This window comes from Alnus glutinosa, chromosome 14 (assembly GCF_958979055.1).
Source record: "Alnus glutinosa chromosome 14, dhAlnGlut1.1, whole genome shotgun sequence".
NCBI classification, from domain to species: domain Eukaryota; kingdom Viridiplantae; phylum Streptophyta; class Magnoliopsida; order Fagales; family Betulaceae; genus Alnus; species Alnus glutinosa.
In genome coordinates this window covers 13,533,305-13,550,110 of record NC_084899.1, presented here as the reverse complement: position 1 = coordinate 13,550,110, position 16,806 = coordinate 13,533,305, and the positions used below count along the sequence as shown (strand labels likewise).

General features: G+C 37.9%; 1 protein-coding gene across 2 annotated transcripts; it reads left to right on the top strand.

Annotated features, from left to right (window-relative positions):
* The first annotated feature begins 4,067 nt into the window (after positions 1 to 4,067).
* LOC133857285 (F-box protein At5g39450) lies at positions 4,068 to 10,089 on the top strand. Of its 2 annotated transcripts, XR_009898324.1 has the most exons (3): positions 4,068 to 6,244; positions 9,288 to 9,373; positions 9,550 to 10,089. XR_009898324.1 is itself a non-coding variant. In XM_062292492.1 (2 exons), the coding sequence occupies exons 1-2, from the start codon at positions 4,377 to 4,379 to the stop codon at positions 9,301 to 9,303; spliced, it is 1,884 nt and encodes a 627-aa protein (XP_062148476.1). In that variant the 5' UTR covers positions 4,068 to 4,376; the 3' UTR covers positions 9,304 to 10,089. The 2 variants fall into 2 exon arrangements, 1 of the variants encoding a protein (XP_062148476.1); XM_062292492.1 differs by having other exon boundaries at positions 9,288 to 10,089.
* The last annotated feature ends 6,717 nt before the right edge of the window (positions 10,090 to 16,806 follow it).

The following is a 16,806-nucleotide window of genomic DNA, read 5'->3' as shown; positions in this document are numbered from 1 at the left end:
AATTTAGTTAGTTTAATATCACTGAGGTCTCGGTATGTTTTATACGGTGTTGGCTGTAGGTACTCCAGTCATAGTTGATGGTCTCGTAGATGTGTTTGGGATATTATGACCGAAGCTCGACGCAACGGTTGTATCATGATAGACCGCAGAATGTCCATTCTTTTAGGTAATTTGTTTATGGCTTGTGACGCTTGTGTCACCTAATCTTTGTTAAGCAATTTCTGTTATGTATTTATTGTATTAAGGAAAGACTTAAACAGATAGATGTTAAATGGCTCTTGTTGTAATTAATTTGTGATAGATGATTAAGATGTGATTTCCGCTATTAGGTTTATGTTTTCCGCTGCATAATAGATAGATGTTATACTCTGATTTACCAAGTACATATTATGGGGTATGTACCATATGTTGACTTTGCGACACATCGCCGTGCCACTGTGAAGATCCGTTTATATGTTAAGAGATTAAATTTTATGAAATGTTTTGTATAAAAAAAAAAAAAAAGGTTGTCACATCGTGGGCAGGTTCCAAATGAGGAAGCTCCACACCATGATCGTAACGTTCAGGTTGTGATGATTGAGGATTTGCAGAGGCAAGTTGCTGAGTTAACCCAGTGTCTAGCAGAGCAAAACATGGATACTATGCGATATTGATGATCGCAATTCAGAATCCAATTTCGAGAACACGTATTACAATCCTGTTCTGGTTCGGGAACAACGAGGTCAGGATGAAGAATTCCAAGAAGACGAGTTCGTTGATGATGAGTTCAAACATGGAGATGTTCATGATGATATTGAACATGAAGATGTTGAAGATCCTTGACAAGGATTCGTGGATTGCGATTCTCCACCGACTTATGATGTCGATATCAATGATGAAGATCTTGTGGGAGATTCTTTGTCGTATGATCACGAGAAAGAATCTGTAGTAAATTGGGTCTCTACAACAATTTATGACGACATCTATCCTAACGAAGAGGACTTATTGAATGAGGTAAGTTTTCTGGTTGATGCAATAAATTTGAGGGTTAAGCATTTTTTTGGTCTTTGAGTTTTGACAACTTTATTTTTGAGTCCCTGAGTTTCAATTCGCATCACAGATGGTACCTCAATTTTGAAAAAAGACCAAATTAATACCTCAGTTAAGTTTTCCATCCAAAAACTAACGATCTACCAAGTGTCAACATTTGAGGTTGACACGTGGCACTATATAAAAAAATTAAAAATCTTTAAAAATTAATTAAAAAATAAAAAATAAAAAATTGAAAAAAAAAAATAAATAAAAAAACAAGGGGGTGGCTCAACCACCCCCTTGGCCAGTCTGGGGTGGTATGGGAGGTGGTTCGGCCACCCCTTGACAAAAAAAAAAAAAAATTCAAGATCGTTTTTGGCCCTTGGGGTGGCCAGACCACCCCCATGGTGGCCAAGGTGAGCCACCCCCTTGTTTTTTAATTTTTTCAATTTTTTTTTAATTTTTAATTAATTTTTAAAGATTTTTAATTTTTTTTTATATAGTGCCACGTGTCAACCTCGTGGCGAGCTGTTAGTTTTTGGACGGAAAACTTGACTAAGGTACTAATTCAATTATTTCTCAAAACTGAAGTATCATCTGTGATGCGAATTGAAACTCAGAGACTAAAATATAAAGTTTCCAAAACTCAAGGACCAAAAGTGTATTTAACCCTAAATTTTATTGAAGAAAATAATGATAACCATGTGTTTAATGAAAGTCCACATAACGAGGGATTTCAGTTGAGTAATGAGGAAATTAGTTATGTTGATTTCATTGGGATTGAAAGATTTCTATCAAATTTACCTAGTATTAAGTTGGATATTGGTTTCGGCGAGTTAGCTGACAATTTTAATTTTTGTAGTCAAGAAAGAATTGATAATTCTTTGAAGACTTTTATAGAGCGTGAATTGGAAAAAATAAATGCAAGACGTGAGAAGATTGATTTATTTCAATTTAGTGTGAGGCTAGTCGTTGTGATGGGTTGCAACTTGTTTCAAGTTACTTTGGTATTGAGAAATACGGGATGGAATGAATTGATCGGCCATCCAAAAGATCGAGGAAAAGAAGATTTGAACTCGAGGACAAATTCTTTCCAACCCGGTGAGACTAATGTAAGAGAAAATCAGACACAATATTTGATGATTATTTCTTGAATAAGATCAGTCTGAGAATGAAAAGGATTGTACAAAATATTTGAAGAATATTTTTAGAATAATATATTTCATGAAAAGAATTGTACAAAATATTTGAAGAATATTTTAGAATAATATATTTTATTTTATGTAATTCGTTTTATTAGGGTTATTAGGGTCTTGCTATTTTTGGTAAAATCCTACTAAAGGTCGAATTTTCAGCTATATTAGCCCGGCTTGTGAGCGTTTTTCCGAGATGACTGATTATTGATAATTTTATTGAAGTTTAGAGATTGTCTCTGTATTTTGGGATAATTTTCTTTGTTTTCTTCTTTGCAAACTACCTATTGAATAGCCTGCAAAATAATCACTATTTTGTCCGGCTTCAAATTGATGCATGAGAAAATTAGACATAATATTTGAAGATTATTTCTTGAATAAGATCTGCCTGAGAATGGAAAGGATCGTACAAAATATTTGAAGAATATTTTTAGAATAATATATTTTATTTTATGTATTTCGTATTATTAGGGTTATTAGGGTTTTGCTATTTTTGGTAAAATCCTACTAAAGGTCGAATTTTCAGCTATATTAGCCCGGTTTGTGGGCGTTTTTCCGGGATGACTGATTATTGATAATTTTATTGAAGTTCAGAGATTGTCTCTGTATTTTGGGATAATTTTCTTTGTTTTCTTCCTTGAAAACTGCCTATTGAATAGCCTACAGAATAATCACCATTCTGTTCGGCTTCAATTGGTATCAACTGATGCAAGAGAAAATTAGACACAATATTTGAAGATTATTTCTTGAATAAGATCAGCTCGAGAATGAAAATGATCGTACAAAATATTTGAAGAATATTTTTAGAATAATATACTTTATTTTCTGTATTTCGTTTTATTAGGATTATTAGGGTTTTGCTATTTTTGGTAAAATCCTACCAAATGTCGAATTTTCAACTATATTAGCCCGGCTTGTGGGCGTTTTTCAGAGATGACTAATTATTGATAATTTTATTGAAGTTCAGAGATTGACTCTATATTTTGGGATAATTTTCTTTGTTTTCTTCCTTGCAAACTGCCTATTGAATAGCCTGCAGAATAATCACTATTCTGTCCGGCTTTACGAGTAACACTCCAAATTAATTGACCTAATTTTAAACGCGTTATAGAATAGTATTGACCATCATCTGAACGGTATGATTTTCCTGACTCCCTACGCAACACACCGCTCAAACGATATCTTCCCCCCATTAGAACGATCCCAAAAAAATCTCACTAATTGTTTCACGGACTTGCTTTTCCTAATTCCCACCTTTTATTCATTGCTCTTTATTTATTATCTTAACCCTAATTTATGACGGGGTATTGCAGTATGTGTCACGTCACACAATTACTTTAAATTATAAATATACCATAAATAAAAATAAGTTAGAAGTATATTTTTTTAAAAATAAAAAATAAAAAAATTAGGATATATTTGTAATTTAAAGTAAATGTGTCATTTAGCATGTATAGTTGGCACATGACGTATCAAAAAAGTCACGTGACATTAACTGAATGGTCTTACATTACATGACATATTGTTAAGTAATTGGATAATATGTAGATGAGTTTATTTAAAACAAGATAAAAAGTCAAGGAACTAATTGTCAAAATTAAAAATATAAAAAATTAAATTAAAATTACAAAAAGGGATATTCTCAAAATTAAATTTAGCTCGTAAGTTTGATCATAATGTTGCCAATCCCATATTCCCATTTGCAATCCAAAGTAATAACTCCGACTTACAAAAAAAAAAAAAAAGAAAAAAAAAAGAAAAAAGAAAGTAATAACTCCGTGTATATTCCACGCTGTTAAAAGAAGTATTGGAGAGCAGAGTGGGAATAATGTGATGGTCTTAGCTTCTATTTTAAGCTCAATTCATTCAACATTGGTTGGCTGGCACAGCGACAGAGAGGACCCCCAGAAAGGAAAAATGATAATACCAAAGTTGTATTTCTTCTCCTCCTCCATCATTCCTTTTGAGAAGTGAGAATGCAAAAGAGAGAGTGGTGATGACTTTGACCTCACCTCTTCATCCTAGATTTCTCATCGGTCTCCGAATCTGAATCAAATTCCAATTCAGTCTCGGAGGATCTGCGACAAACCCCATTTCAGTTCCAGGTCTAATTCTGTTCATTTTGCCCTTACTGAAATCAGACGAAGTAATTGTTAGTCTATTTTTAGTATTATGTTGCCTGAACCCTGCGGGTGCGGGTCCAGCTTGCTTCTGTCTCTGCCGGACGATCTACTTGCCATAATATCCCGGTCCCTCTCTCCGAGGGACCTATGTTTTCTCAGTTTATGCTGCCGGAGTCTGTCTGCTCTCGTGGCCTCCGAAAAGGTCTGGCTCACCCAGTGTGAAATGATAGGCACCGTGCCCCGCAGAGACCTCATTGAGTGGCGACTGGGTGTCTCTTCTTACAAGGCGCTTTGCCGCTTTCTCTTTTGCACTCAGCCATTGATTGGGATTTGGGTTCATCAAAACCCTGAGCTTGGCAACGTAGTCTACGTCATGCCTGGTTTTCTTTCGGTCGTTGGATGCCGGATAATCCCACAAGAGCTTGGTCCATTAGGCATTGAAGACGGCCCCATCCTATGGGCGCCAGTGTTTGAAGTTATTGGCAATTTTGATGGCTCCACCGCATTTTTTCTTCATGGAAGGGAGAACGGACATGACTATGTCTATCCTGGTTCAGTCAAGCCTGTCGAGAGGACTTGCAATGTGCTATTGCTTGAGGTTGGGGCTGAGCAACAAGAAAATGAGTTTAAATTATTGCATAGTAGGAGCTTTATTCAGTATTCGGATAAGGACCTAAGAAAAGTTTGTAGGTCAAATAGTGGAATTTCAATGTCTCAGAGAGTGCTTGGAAAGAATGAGGTGACGGTGCCATTCAGTCGACTAGCTTTTAGTGACAGAAGAAAGTTGCTGAGTATTGTTACCAGCCAAATTCGTCAAAAGCTTCCTCCTGATTCAGCAAACGGGCCACTATTTCCACGGTTAAGGGATGACGAGGAGAAATTTCAGATTGATATGGTGCTCTTAATGGAGCGGAGATCACTGCTTATGCAAATGTGTAAGCTCGATGGTCATCAAATTGATTGGAAGGCAAGTCCTGAACTGCCCTCTGATCCTAACCAGTTGGAATTGAGCCAGATCAGAAAGAGTCTTGATCGTCCAAGTGCTTCTTGCAATTCTATTAATGATGATGATGATGGCCACGCAAAATGCACCAGGAAAAAAACTCTTGGTGGGTACCTTAGGGGCCTTAAACAGATCATGGGGAGGTCCAGCTCGATAATTGGCGGCGCTGCAATTTCGAAGAATGGTTCTTCGAGCAGTGAGAATAAGCATGCCCATCTTCATGAGTTTTTGAGGTCAGGTGATACGATAAAACTTACATTACATGCGACCTCTGTCAAGTTATCTTCTTATCGAGCATGGCCTAACATGCATGACAATCGGTTTGCCCTTTACAAGTTGCCCATGAGGGTCCCAACGGTTGACCATGAGTATGCTGGTTTATGGGGAGGCACTTTTGGTTGGCCTCCTGGGAGGCCTACGAAAGACAAGCCTGGAAAGGCACTCTTCTTTCTTCTGCTTTCTTATGAGGAGTCCGAAGGGCAACGGCATCTTATTGCGACCAAAATATTGGAAGGCACCCATTATGTTCTGCATCCTAATGGCTCAGCAATGTTTATAGTTAATATGGATGAACCGTCATTTGATGCATTTCCATGTGATAGTGATGCAGATTCTCTTCCTGTGAACATAAATCATGCTTTTACGGGAGAGGGTATTGCAAATGGTTATGGATTCAGATATCCTGGCGCCAAGCCTGGTTCCCTCTTTGCATTTCAAAATGGTCTCCTTGCTTTCATTTGGAAAGAATCCAGGGTAGTCTTGACCTTGCAGAGACTTAACTTGCAAGAGCTGCTGAAGAAAGGTGTACGAGTGCCTGCACTACCTCCAATTGCCAACTTTTCATACTTGACTAGGTCATACTCGAATGTGTTTGCGGGCTTATCAAACACCTCAACTTGTCTGTCTTCACCAAGGTTTGGCTTAGCCCTTAGATGAATTCTGATATGGTCTTCATAGTGATATGCATTAGCTTGTCTATGGTACTTAATTTCATAAAGTCCTTTTTTATGAAAATTTGCTTCATAGACTATAAACGCTTTTTGATATTTGTGGTGGTTACTCTTGACTGTTCCTTCTTAATATTAAGTGATGTGGACATATCCAATGAGAAAGGTTGACAATTTTGTATGAGTTACAGAAGTATGAACATGTACACGGTTACTGAGGCCGACAGCAAGCACCTGGGTTTTTTGAGGCTTGTTTCTTGTGGAAACAGCATGAGAAACACGAATAATTGCTTATGCAGTTAAACTCTTGAACTTTGTGACATTCAGAATTTATGGGAGATTATACAAAATCAGTGTTTAGGATTAACTTTATAACATCATCATTTATATGCTGCAAATCCACAACCTCCTCTTCAATGGCAATTTCTCCTCTTTATCTTGCTTTCTGTTCTTTTCCACCCTAATGACTTACTTTCATGAATGGGATCTGCTGATACAGGACATGAAGCAGTTTATCTATTTTCTAAAGTATATTTGTGTGTCATTCTTGCAGTACTGGCAAGACAAAATGGGTGTAGCCTTCTTTTGGGTTTATGCAAGGTTTATCTTATCATAACTTCAGTGTGAGATTTAGATACAACTTGGCTTCGCATCGTTCACTGACTTTATAAGTGATTTTAGGGAAGTTCAAAATTTAGTTATTTTTGGAATGGTAGCGCAAATGTAACTAGCGCTTTCTCAGGGTCGTTGTAAATGATATCGGAGTTGGAGCACTGCATGACATGGCCCTGATGAGGACGTCAGAGGTTTAAGGAGGAAGATTTTAACACTCCGGTCCTATATTGGGAAAATGAGTAACCCACATAGAGTGAGTGGTCTATAAAGACACTAATAGATGTTTAGTCTCACATTGCTTACTTATTAGGTGAAACTGAGCTGTATAAGTGACTCTAGAGAATCTCCAAATTGACTAGTCATTTTAAGGTAATAACGCAAATGTAGTTAGCGCTTTCTTTGGGCCGTTGCATTGTCTAACTTATTAAGAGTGGGGTTTCCTTAAAGCTCCATCATGTTTCATCATCATTCATGCGCTTTACATTCTAACATGGTCTATGCAGCTGTAGCTGCTACAAATTCACTTGGAAGAATTGAAATGTGAAGATTTTTGTCAGTTCATCAGTTAGAGAGTGGTGTGTGAAATTCAAAATTTGATTAGGAAAAAGAAAAGTTGTTACTGACCATAGTTACAGATATAAGATTTCTTCGTAACAGTTATGGGTTCAATTTGAGAAATTGTCAAGAACTTTATTGGGGATGCTGATTAGAATCTATGATTTAAATAAATATTACAGTGCCTTTAATTTTGTAATTAAATATGTTAACTGAAAATTAACTTATTATTTTTCAAATTATTGTCCCCCTAGAGGGACTTCAAATCTTTTTGAGGTGCACAAGGGTGCAGGAATACATAATTTATATGGTATCCTTTACATATGCTCAAACACTCTTTTTCAGGCCTCTACCAAACTCCCACTGTGGTTGTTGGGTATCATTTTTGACGTAAGAGCACTAGCAACAAATACTCTAAAGCCTGTTTCCTTTCCTATATATAGGTAAAATCTTAAAAAAAAAACAGAACAAAAAAGCATCTACTACAAATGCCCTAAAGGTTCCCTAAACCATCGGGTAGCTATAGTGCTACCCAATGGATTATTATAATCCTAAAAGAACACGCTCTCCCTCCTCTCACCTCTCACGTCTCCCAATCCCTTCATCTTCTTCTCCTCTCATGTCTCTCTCTCTCTCTCACTCACATTCTCTCTCCTCTCCCATTCTGCAGTGGCTACTGGGATGCTAGAAAAGATTTGCATATTGCCTGCTTGAAGAATCAAAATCCTATTCTACCTACAATGCTAAACCATGATCAGATTCATGCACTAATCCACCAATATGGACCCACTGTATTTTTTCATCTTGAAAAGCTCTTCTTGCCGTCTTCCGATTCATGGTTATTCAAAAATGAAGCACTGTTGTTCAGATCTGGCATTTTATATGGTGAGGCTATTGATGCAAGCGGCTTAAATTTGCCAGGTGGAGGAACAAATGATGGGGAGTTTTGGAGAGAGATTGAGAGACAACGACGAGAGAGAGAGAGAGAGAGAGAGAGAGGGAGACGTTCTTTTTGGAATAAAGAAAAAAAAAAGTAGAAGTAAAAAATATTATTTTAATGATATAGGAAATTAGAAAAGATTAAGGGAATCTATTATGGGGTGTATTTCAATAGGGAAGCAAAAAGTAGTTTAACTTTTTAAATTTAGAGAAAATTGTTGGGTGTCTGTTGCTAGTGGTATAACGTGTGGAAAATAAAAGTGGAGGTAGATCATGAGATCAGAAGAGATTAGGCTCTTTTATCAACATTCTTGTTTTCTGTTTTCAAAAGAAAAACATTAACAAACAACTCAAAACACTCTAAAAAAACACAAAAAACAGTTTTCACTTTTATGTTACATCATAACACCTTTTCAAATTAAAAACAAAAGAACACTTCTCAAAACACATTAATAAACAAAGCCTATAGTTTTTGGCTCTGTTTTGTGATGCTGAACATTGTTTAATTTCGGCTTTCGGAATGATAAGACTCTCATAGCTAACATTTGACAAATACCTCTTGCTTAATGCTTATGGTCTGCGAATGTAACTTACAGCTGTACAATTTTTGTTTTCTGTTCGCTTGTTGCATGAGTTGGAATCCTCCACTTCATTGTATGCTTAGGTTTGATAGGTCAAGAATGAATAATATGATTAAGAAACAGGGGTATCCTATTGTTTGATGAAGGAAAGTCGAGAGATAGGTTCTGGTACTTTCAGCATAAGAACACGTATTGTTAAGAACAAGATAAGGAAACTGGCACCCTAATTTTGCTTCTTGCCTTGTCTTCTTTGGGCATCATACTTGCAAGAAAACATGACTCAGCCAATTGACATTGACTTTTTTTTTTTTTTTTGCTAGGTCCTCAGCCAACTGATATTTTGTCCATCCTTCCTAGGAGGTTTCATTTTGGATATAATAAGCAAATGGATTCTTGATAAATTCAAGTAAGCTTTCTGGAATCTGAGACATATCTGCTACTTAGGGAGTTGTTGAAGCAGAACTTTTCTTCCCAATCTGATTGATGCTACACTGATAATATGAGTGTGATATTATTTCTTTTATTCTCAAGTCACCAACTGAATGAGCTTTTGAGGTGTGGTACCATGTTTATCTTTGACAGGCAAAAACACTTCAAAGTCAGATATAGGCATTTGAATTACGGTTAAAAGATTTAATGAAATGTTGTGCTGCCATCGTTCTGATTCGTCTTATAGTTACATAAAATTGCAAATTCCCCGGCTGCTTTGATGGTTCAATGACTTCGGGTTTCATCTATCCGGCCAATCATTTAATGCTCCTAGTTGCTGCTAAGTTCAGATGGATGCAATCTTCTGTTGCATGTGAAATGAAGCGTTAAGCGAGTTTAGATTGCAGATTGTTTAGATGACAATAAGAGGCTGGTTAAAAGTACATCACCCAGTTTTCTAATTGCATGTCGCAGCGAGGGGAACCTGGTAAAGTTCTTCGTGCACTAAAAAACAGAACCGTCCTCTGTTTTTCAATTTTTCTCGTACATTATGTTTGGGGGTATATATATATATATATATAGGAAATGAATGAATTAAGATGGAGTGGGATAGAAAGTATTGTCATGTTTTCCTTTCAATTTATTTCGTAGTTTATTAAGGAATGAAAAAGAAAGAAACTTGTAATTTGACGATGATGCCAATCTCTTTTGTTAATTTCTTTTATCAAATAGGGGTAGAAGTTTTATTTCTTTATAATCAATAGAAGGAATCCGCTGGCTTAAGCAATGAGAAAGTTTTTCTTCAAATTATAGGAAAATTCTTTCAACTCAGCTTATAAAAGTCATGTGTCTCTTATCATATAAAAAGTACGTGTTCTTTTATTGATGTAAAAAATTCGTATTAGAATTTCTTCTTAGTTAATATTATTAAAAATTATGTTTTCTCACGTGCTTAAGAAATATATGACATCTTTCTTTCCCTTAGGCATGGCCTCTTGCAGCTTAAACAAAAATATGAATCAATAAGATGGTATATGCCTTTGAATTTTATTTTATTTTTATTTTTATTTTTTTTGTCTTTATCAATCCTCGACATAATTTTGTAATGTAGGACAAATTTTATAATTTTGGATGATTAAACAAATCAAGTTCTAAATGCTTTAACTAAAATTTTAAATTAATTTTTTGTTACTAAAAAAATCAGGAGGATAATACTTTTTTGCAAGACTACGCTTATCATCAATTTTAAAAAATTTATAATAGGCATCATTTGATCCAAAACTAAACTAGACTATGTGACGTAAAATGTTTTTTTTCAACGTTTGGTTAGTACGAAAAATTAAAAATAGTATGGCCGGCAACATCTGATGACAGTAAAAAATGGACAGTTACATTGGGCAAACACCAGTGGCGGTGAACGACAGAGGATTCTGGCAAACTTCGGTGACGGTTTCAGGCAAGCTTTGATGGCGGCACAACTGTCGGCCACCGAAAGGCGGGACGTTTCATTGCTACTGTTCATAGCTAAAGTGAGACGTTTCAGCAGTTCTATGCATAATGACGACAACGAAAGGCGAAAATGTAAAAAATCTAGTTTCGCATTCCAAAAGATTCGGATAGAAATCAACGAATGTCGTCAATTTTATGAAGACTTTGGCTGATGAAAGTCGAGAAACGTATCACTCTAATTAAACAGTGCCCTCATCACCAGTACTGATTATTGGTATTTTATTTGGTAAGTCATTGATTATAGGTCAAATCCAAGATTTGCAGCAAATTATAGTATTATACAACAATATTCTATACACTGGAATGGAGAGGACCGTAACCCTATTACCCCAATCTCTCAGCTGGGATTTGTTTCTATACATATTGTTACAAAAAGAATAAAAGGAAATAAACATCTGTAATTTTTTCTTTCTTGGCAGAAAGCCATATTTCGGGTCATTGATTAGCTTGAAACCTCATCCAAAAGCTTATATTTCCAGCGACCTCCAATGGCAGTAAACAACGGCTGAAGACTTCTAGTGAATACTAGTGGTGGTGACCAGCGGAGGATTTCGACGAGTTTCGGCAGCCAAAGGCTTGATTATGGTGAACTCTGGTGACAGTTTCTGGCAAACTCTAGCGGCCGACGGTGGATTCAAACAACCTTTGCGCGCGCTTAGAAGAGGATTTTTGGCAAGCTTCGGCAGTTGGTGGCTATTTCCAGCCGAGGTTTCATGCGCGATCCGACAGAGGTTTCTAGCAACCTCCAGCAACGGTTTCCAACGACAACAAAGAATGAAATGTGAGAAAGTGCGTGCAATAAGGAGAAGCTTAAACTCGGAAAATAATTTATGGTTTTAAGAAAGGAAACCATTTTATGGAAATTAAAGAAGGTTTTTTGGTCAACTGAAAATGTTTTCGGTTTGGCCACGATTTTTTATCTTACTAAACACTAGAAAATAGGGAAAATGTTTCCAGAAAACATTTTACTTTGAAATAAAAAAGAGCATAGTGTCAAAAGTTCCATCATCCTTCCACTTTAATTCAATTTATTATATCTTTCTAAACATCATCGCCAGACGGTTAGTTTTGAAGAGTTTTTGGGCATAATTTCAATGACAAATACTACCATTTTAATGCGGAGAAAAAATGTTATACATATCTACAATTTAGTCATAGTTGTCTTTCATATGGTCTACCCAGGATATTAACCATTTTCTGTCAGGGTTGACGCTGTCTCGAGGGACCTGTAATACAACACTGGTGCCCCAGATATTGTACGTATACCATCATATACTAGTAGCCTGACTGAGTCCGACCTCGGGTGGCCCATGCTACTAGCAAATCTGTAATTGTGATCCCCATTCGTAAATGGTACGCCGATCACCATAACAACCATTAGATCCAAGGCCCATCATAACATCAAAGTAACCTCTATGACTATAAGGTTAAACTTGTACAGTAAGCTCATAGCCGTTCTACAGCACGTACCAGTGTAACATGTCATATGATGCAAGTAATATAGTTTGTTTATTCAAAAATAGGTAATATTTGTCTCGTGACAGTTGTAAGAATATTAAGGAACTTTAACAAGCTTATGTCATGCTGTTAATATTTTATATTGGCAACATTTTGGTTGACAAAAACACTTTATGTAACGGATGTTTTTTAATAGGATTATCGGTTTTATTCAGAGTCTTCAAGTAATATAGATAGTGTCTCATTTCATGCCATGTGTATGTTTACAAGTTTCTAAGAAGATGTCCATGAAGATTCCATGCAATTTCCAAGTCAGTAAAGCTGGTTCCTGTGCAACCATCCGGACTGGCCTTTGAAGGCATTCGGATGCGCCACAATGTCTAGAAGCTTCAGCGTTGAAGAACATCCGGACGTCAAGGCAACACCGTCCGGACGCTAGGTCAAGCTATTCAGAATTCGAGTAGAAATTGGTGTTAGTTTGTAATTGGCCACATTATGTTGGACAAAATCACTTCGTTATAAATATGCTTTTTAACAGGGATTTCACTATTCAGAGTACTTCAAGAAGATTCTACGCAGATTACAAGTCAAAAAATTCGATTCCATGTAAGCCGTCCGGACGCCCAGCTGTCCAAAGCTTCAGCCGTCCTGATGACGTGTCATACCGTCCGGACGCTCATCAGACTAAAGCATCATCCGTCCGGACGACGTGGATTCCCGTTCGGACCTTCCTCTGTGCCGAGAAGCTTAGAACTGCTCCAGCTTGCATCCGTCCGGACGTTTCAGCAGCCCATCCAGACAACTCTCAGTGTTCGACCAAGCTTCAGATTTTCTTTCCAAAATCAAATATGGGAAGATTGCTGTAACTGTCCAGACGACGTGGATTCCCGTCCGGACGCGCTACTCCTTAAGGCAAGTTCGCAATTCAAATTCAACCGCCCGGACGCCAGCCTACCATGGTTCGGACGCGCGTATGACACATATGGAAATTGCGTGCAGCAGATCACCCGTCCGGACGGCCATCCTCCTGGTCCGGACACGCGAAGCCTTTATAAGGAAATTACTTGCAGCGGACATGCGACCGTCCGGACGTCAGTGCCTCACCATCCAGACACGGCTCTCAAACAGGAAAGATCTTCAACGAAATTTTCAGAATTTCGGTCGCACAGTTGTCCGTCCAGACGGTGCCTAGCTTTATCAAGCCAGACGCTCATTTGAGCCCTCAGCTTCTAAATAGAGGCCCCTATGCTTGAGAATTGCAAGAATTTGGTATTGAATTCCACTATTGCTTAGAGAATTATTTTGTGAGGTTATTGAGCTGAATTGTTCTCTCTAAAGCTGTTGTTGTGTGTGTTGTTTCTGCACTTAAACTGAAGTTTATCTTAAGGGTCAGCCCTAAGGTAAAAGATTTCATTGAAGACCCCTTCAGGTAGGAGACCTGGTTGGGAGGCATTCGTGTTAGGCTACACGTTAGAGTGCAAGGTACGACCACTGCATAAAGGTTATGTGAGTGCTACTATCTTGTCACTAGTCTTGTCTTCTGAATAGTGGATATCCGGGGTTTGGTTGCCTCGGAGTGATTTTTCTCATCTTGAGTTTCCACTTCGTTAACAAAAATTCTTGTGTTATTTATTTTTCGCATTGTTAATTTTTGTTAACACTTTGTGCACACATTTGCTTTATTTTAGAAGTCAATTTCATTTTTCAATTGGTATCAGAGCTTGGTACACTCTGATATTTCTTGAGTGTTATTTTTGACTTCTAAATTTTGATATGTCTCAAACTCTTAATTATGTTCCTACCTTTGACGGCTCGAACTATGGCTATTGGAAAGCACGCATGCGGTCCTTTTTAAAATCTATTGACTGTTGGAATATTGTTGAAACTGGTTGGACTAAACCAGACGATACAACGCTTGAACTAGTCCCTCAGAAAAACGCACGACTTTCTAATGACAAAGCCCTCCATGCTCTGTGTCAAGCACTTTCACCATCTGAATTTGCAAAAATTTCAAACTGTGAATCTGCTAAAGAAGCGTGGCAAATTTTGGAAACAACATATGAAGGCACAAAGCTTGTAAAATCTGCCAAACTTCAAATGTTGATTTCCAAATTTGAAAAAATTAAGATGTTGGAAGAAGAGACATTTGGGGGGTTTTACTCCAAGATGAGTGACCTGAGAAACCCCATGGTAAGTCTCGGGAAGCCTGTCTTGGATGTAAAACTCATCCGAAAGATTCTAAGATCTTTGCCTGAGCGTTTCAGGATCAAGGTAACTACTATTGAAGAGAGCAAAGATCTTGAAGAAATGAAGATTGAAGAGTTGGTGGGATCTCTTCAAACTTATGAGTTGTCTCTGCCCCCGGTCAAGAAGTTGAAGACCATTGCCCTGAAGGCTTCCAAGAAAAAGGTAGAAGCTTCATCTGAAGAAGACTCTGAGGAGGAAGGAAAAGTTGTGGCTATGCTAGCCAAGAATTTCAGAAGACCAATGAGAGACAACCGATTCAAAAAGAAAATTTTTGAAAAAGTGAAGAAAGCTCCCAAAGAAGCTGAACCTGAGGAAGAAGAAAAGAAGGATCCCAGAGGGCCCAGATGTTATGAATGCTCAGGTTTTGGGCATATCTGAGCCGATTGCCGAAATCTTAAGAAGGGCAAGGGGAAGGCTTACAATGTAACTCTTAGTGATGAGTCGGAAGATGAAGCTCCTGAGTCTGAGAAATTTCTAGCCTTTGTAGCTCCACTCGTTGAGGAGGAAGACTCTTATTACTCTGAGCATAGTGATGATGGGGAAGAGCTCAAGGAGGCTTACAAGACTCTCTACATAGAGTATGAAAAGCTGAGGGAAGGTCGAAAGCAGAATATTCATGATCTGAAAAGTCTACAGACTGAGAAAAGTTCATTGCTGCATAGGATACAAGAGCTCGAGGAGAAGCTACTAGAGACTCAGCTCCAGTTAGAAAGAGTCACTGATGAGAAACTGACTCGTATGTTGTTTATTCAGAAGAGCCCAACTAACAAGACCGGTCTCGGGTATGTAGCTCCCTCTTCTGATGCTCCCTCTGCTTCAAAGACTGTTTTTGTGAAACCTGCAGTGCCAGAGCCTCCTTCCACTGCTGAAGATAAAGGGAAAGACAAGATTAATGATGATGTTCCAGGCACTCAGAAGCCTCATTCCATCAGAAGATCTCCTATATGCCATCATTGTGGTCTGAGTGGGCATGTCCGACCCCAGTGCTCCCTTCTGAAAGCACAGAAAGCCAAGGCCAAGAAAGAAGTGCCCAGACAAGCTAATCATGGCACTAGACCTCAGACCCAGCATCAGAATCTAAGGTACCAGGCACCTTACCAAGCTTCATGGAGGCAAGCACCAAGGTATCAAGCTCCTCAATATCAAGCTCCTTGGTCTCATGCACCTAGATTCCAAGCATCTCAGCATCAGCGGCCTCAGCAGCGATTTGTTCCAGCCAATCAGAGTGGCACCTCAAAGACCAAATCTAAGCTGTTTAGAAGGCCTCAGAAGGTGGAAGAGGAACAATAGCACAGTGAGCCACCTATCTGGATGCAGAGCATGATGGAGTGGATGGATCAGCAAATGAAGTCCTACCAGCAATCTCCCACAGGAAGGCAGGCTTGGGTCAAGAAGAAGAATAATAGTCACCCCATGAGGGGGAATGAATGCACCTAGCAAGAGAAAGTGCCTAATCCTAAGGCATCAGGTTTGATTGCTTGCACTTTTACTTGTTATATTTGTGTGCTTACTATGCAATCTAGGAACCAGCTTGTTTTGCCCCTATGTCTCGTCAGAGAGCATTGCAGGTACTTGTTGGGGAAGACAGGAAAAGCAGGTCGAGTGACTGTTTTTCTGTATTGGCATCATCGAGCTGTCACAGGTTTGATCGTGCCTTGCATATGATGTTATTTCCATATTGCATGTGTTTAATAATAATGTAATAAAAAAAAATTCTTTTTGGGGAGAATTTGCAGGATATTTTTTTTCTTGGCATATAAGATATTGCATGTGTTTTCACCTGATATCTCAATTATATATGTATTAATTTACTTTGCTTAGATGTAATTGAGAGTTTATGTCTATAATCTGCCAAGTGTTTTCCTGTATATACAATAGTAAGATAGCTTCTTTCCTCATGCGATGAAAATGTGCACTATCCACGACTCCCCTAAAGGTACATCTTTCCTTCTCTGACTTTGTGTTTCTAGAATATTTTTTGGATAAGAGAAGAGGTCTTTGATAAGATGGCCAAATTGACCACATGCTAGTTGAACCTAGAATCTAAAAACTCTGGCATTCTCTCTAGGTTGCAGCACCATAAGAATCAAGCAGTAAAACTTATGAATTCTGCGCTGTAATTGTATATTCACTGCTTATGTGCTGAATTTGCAATATGCCTTGCCCTCTACGTGCAAGTAAAAATTTACCTTGTCC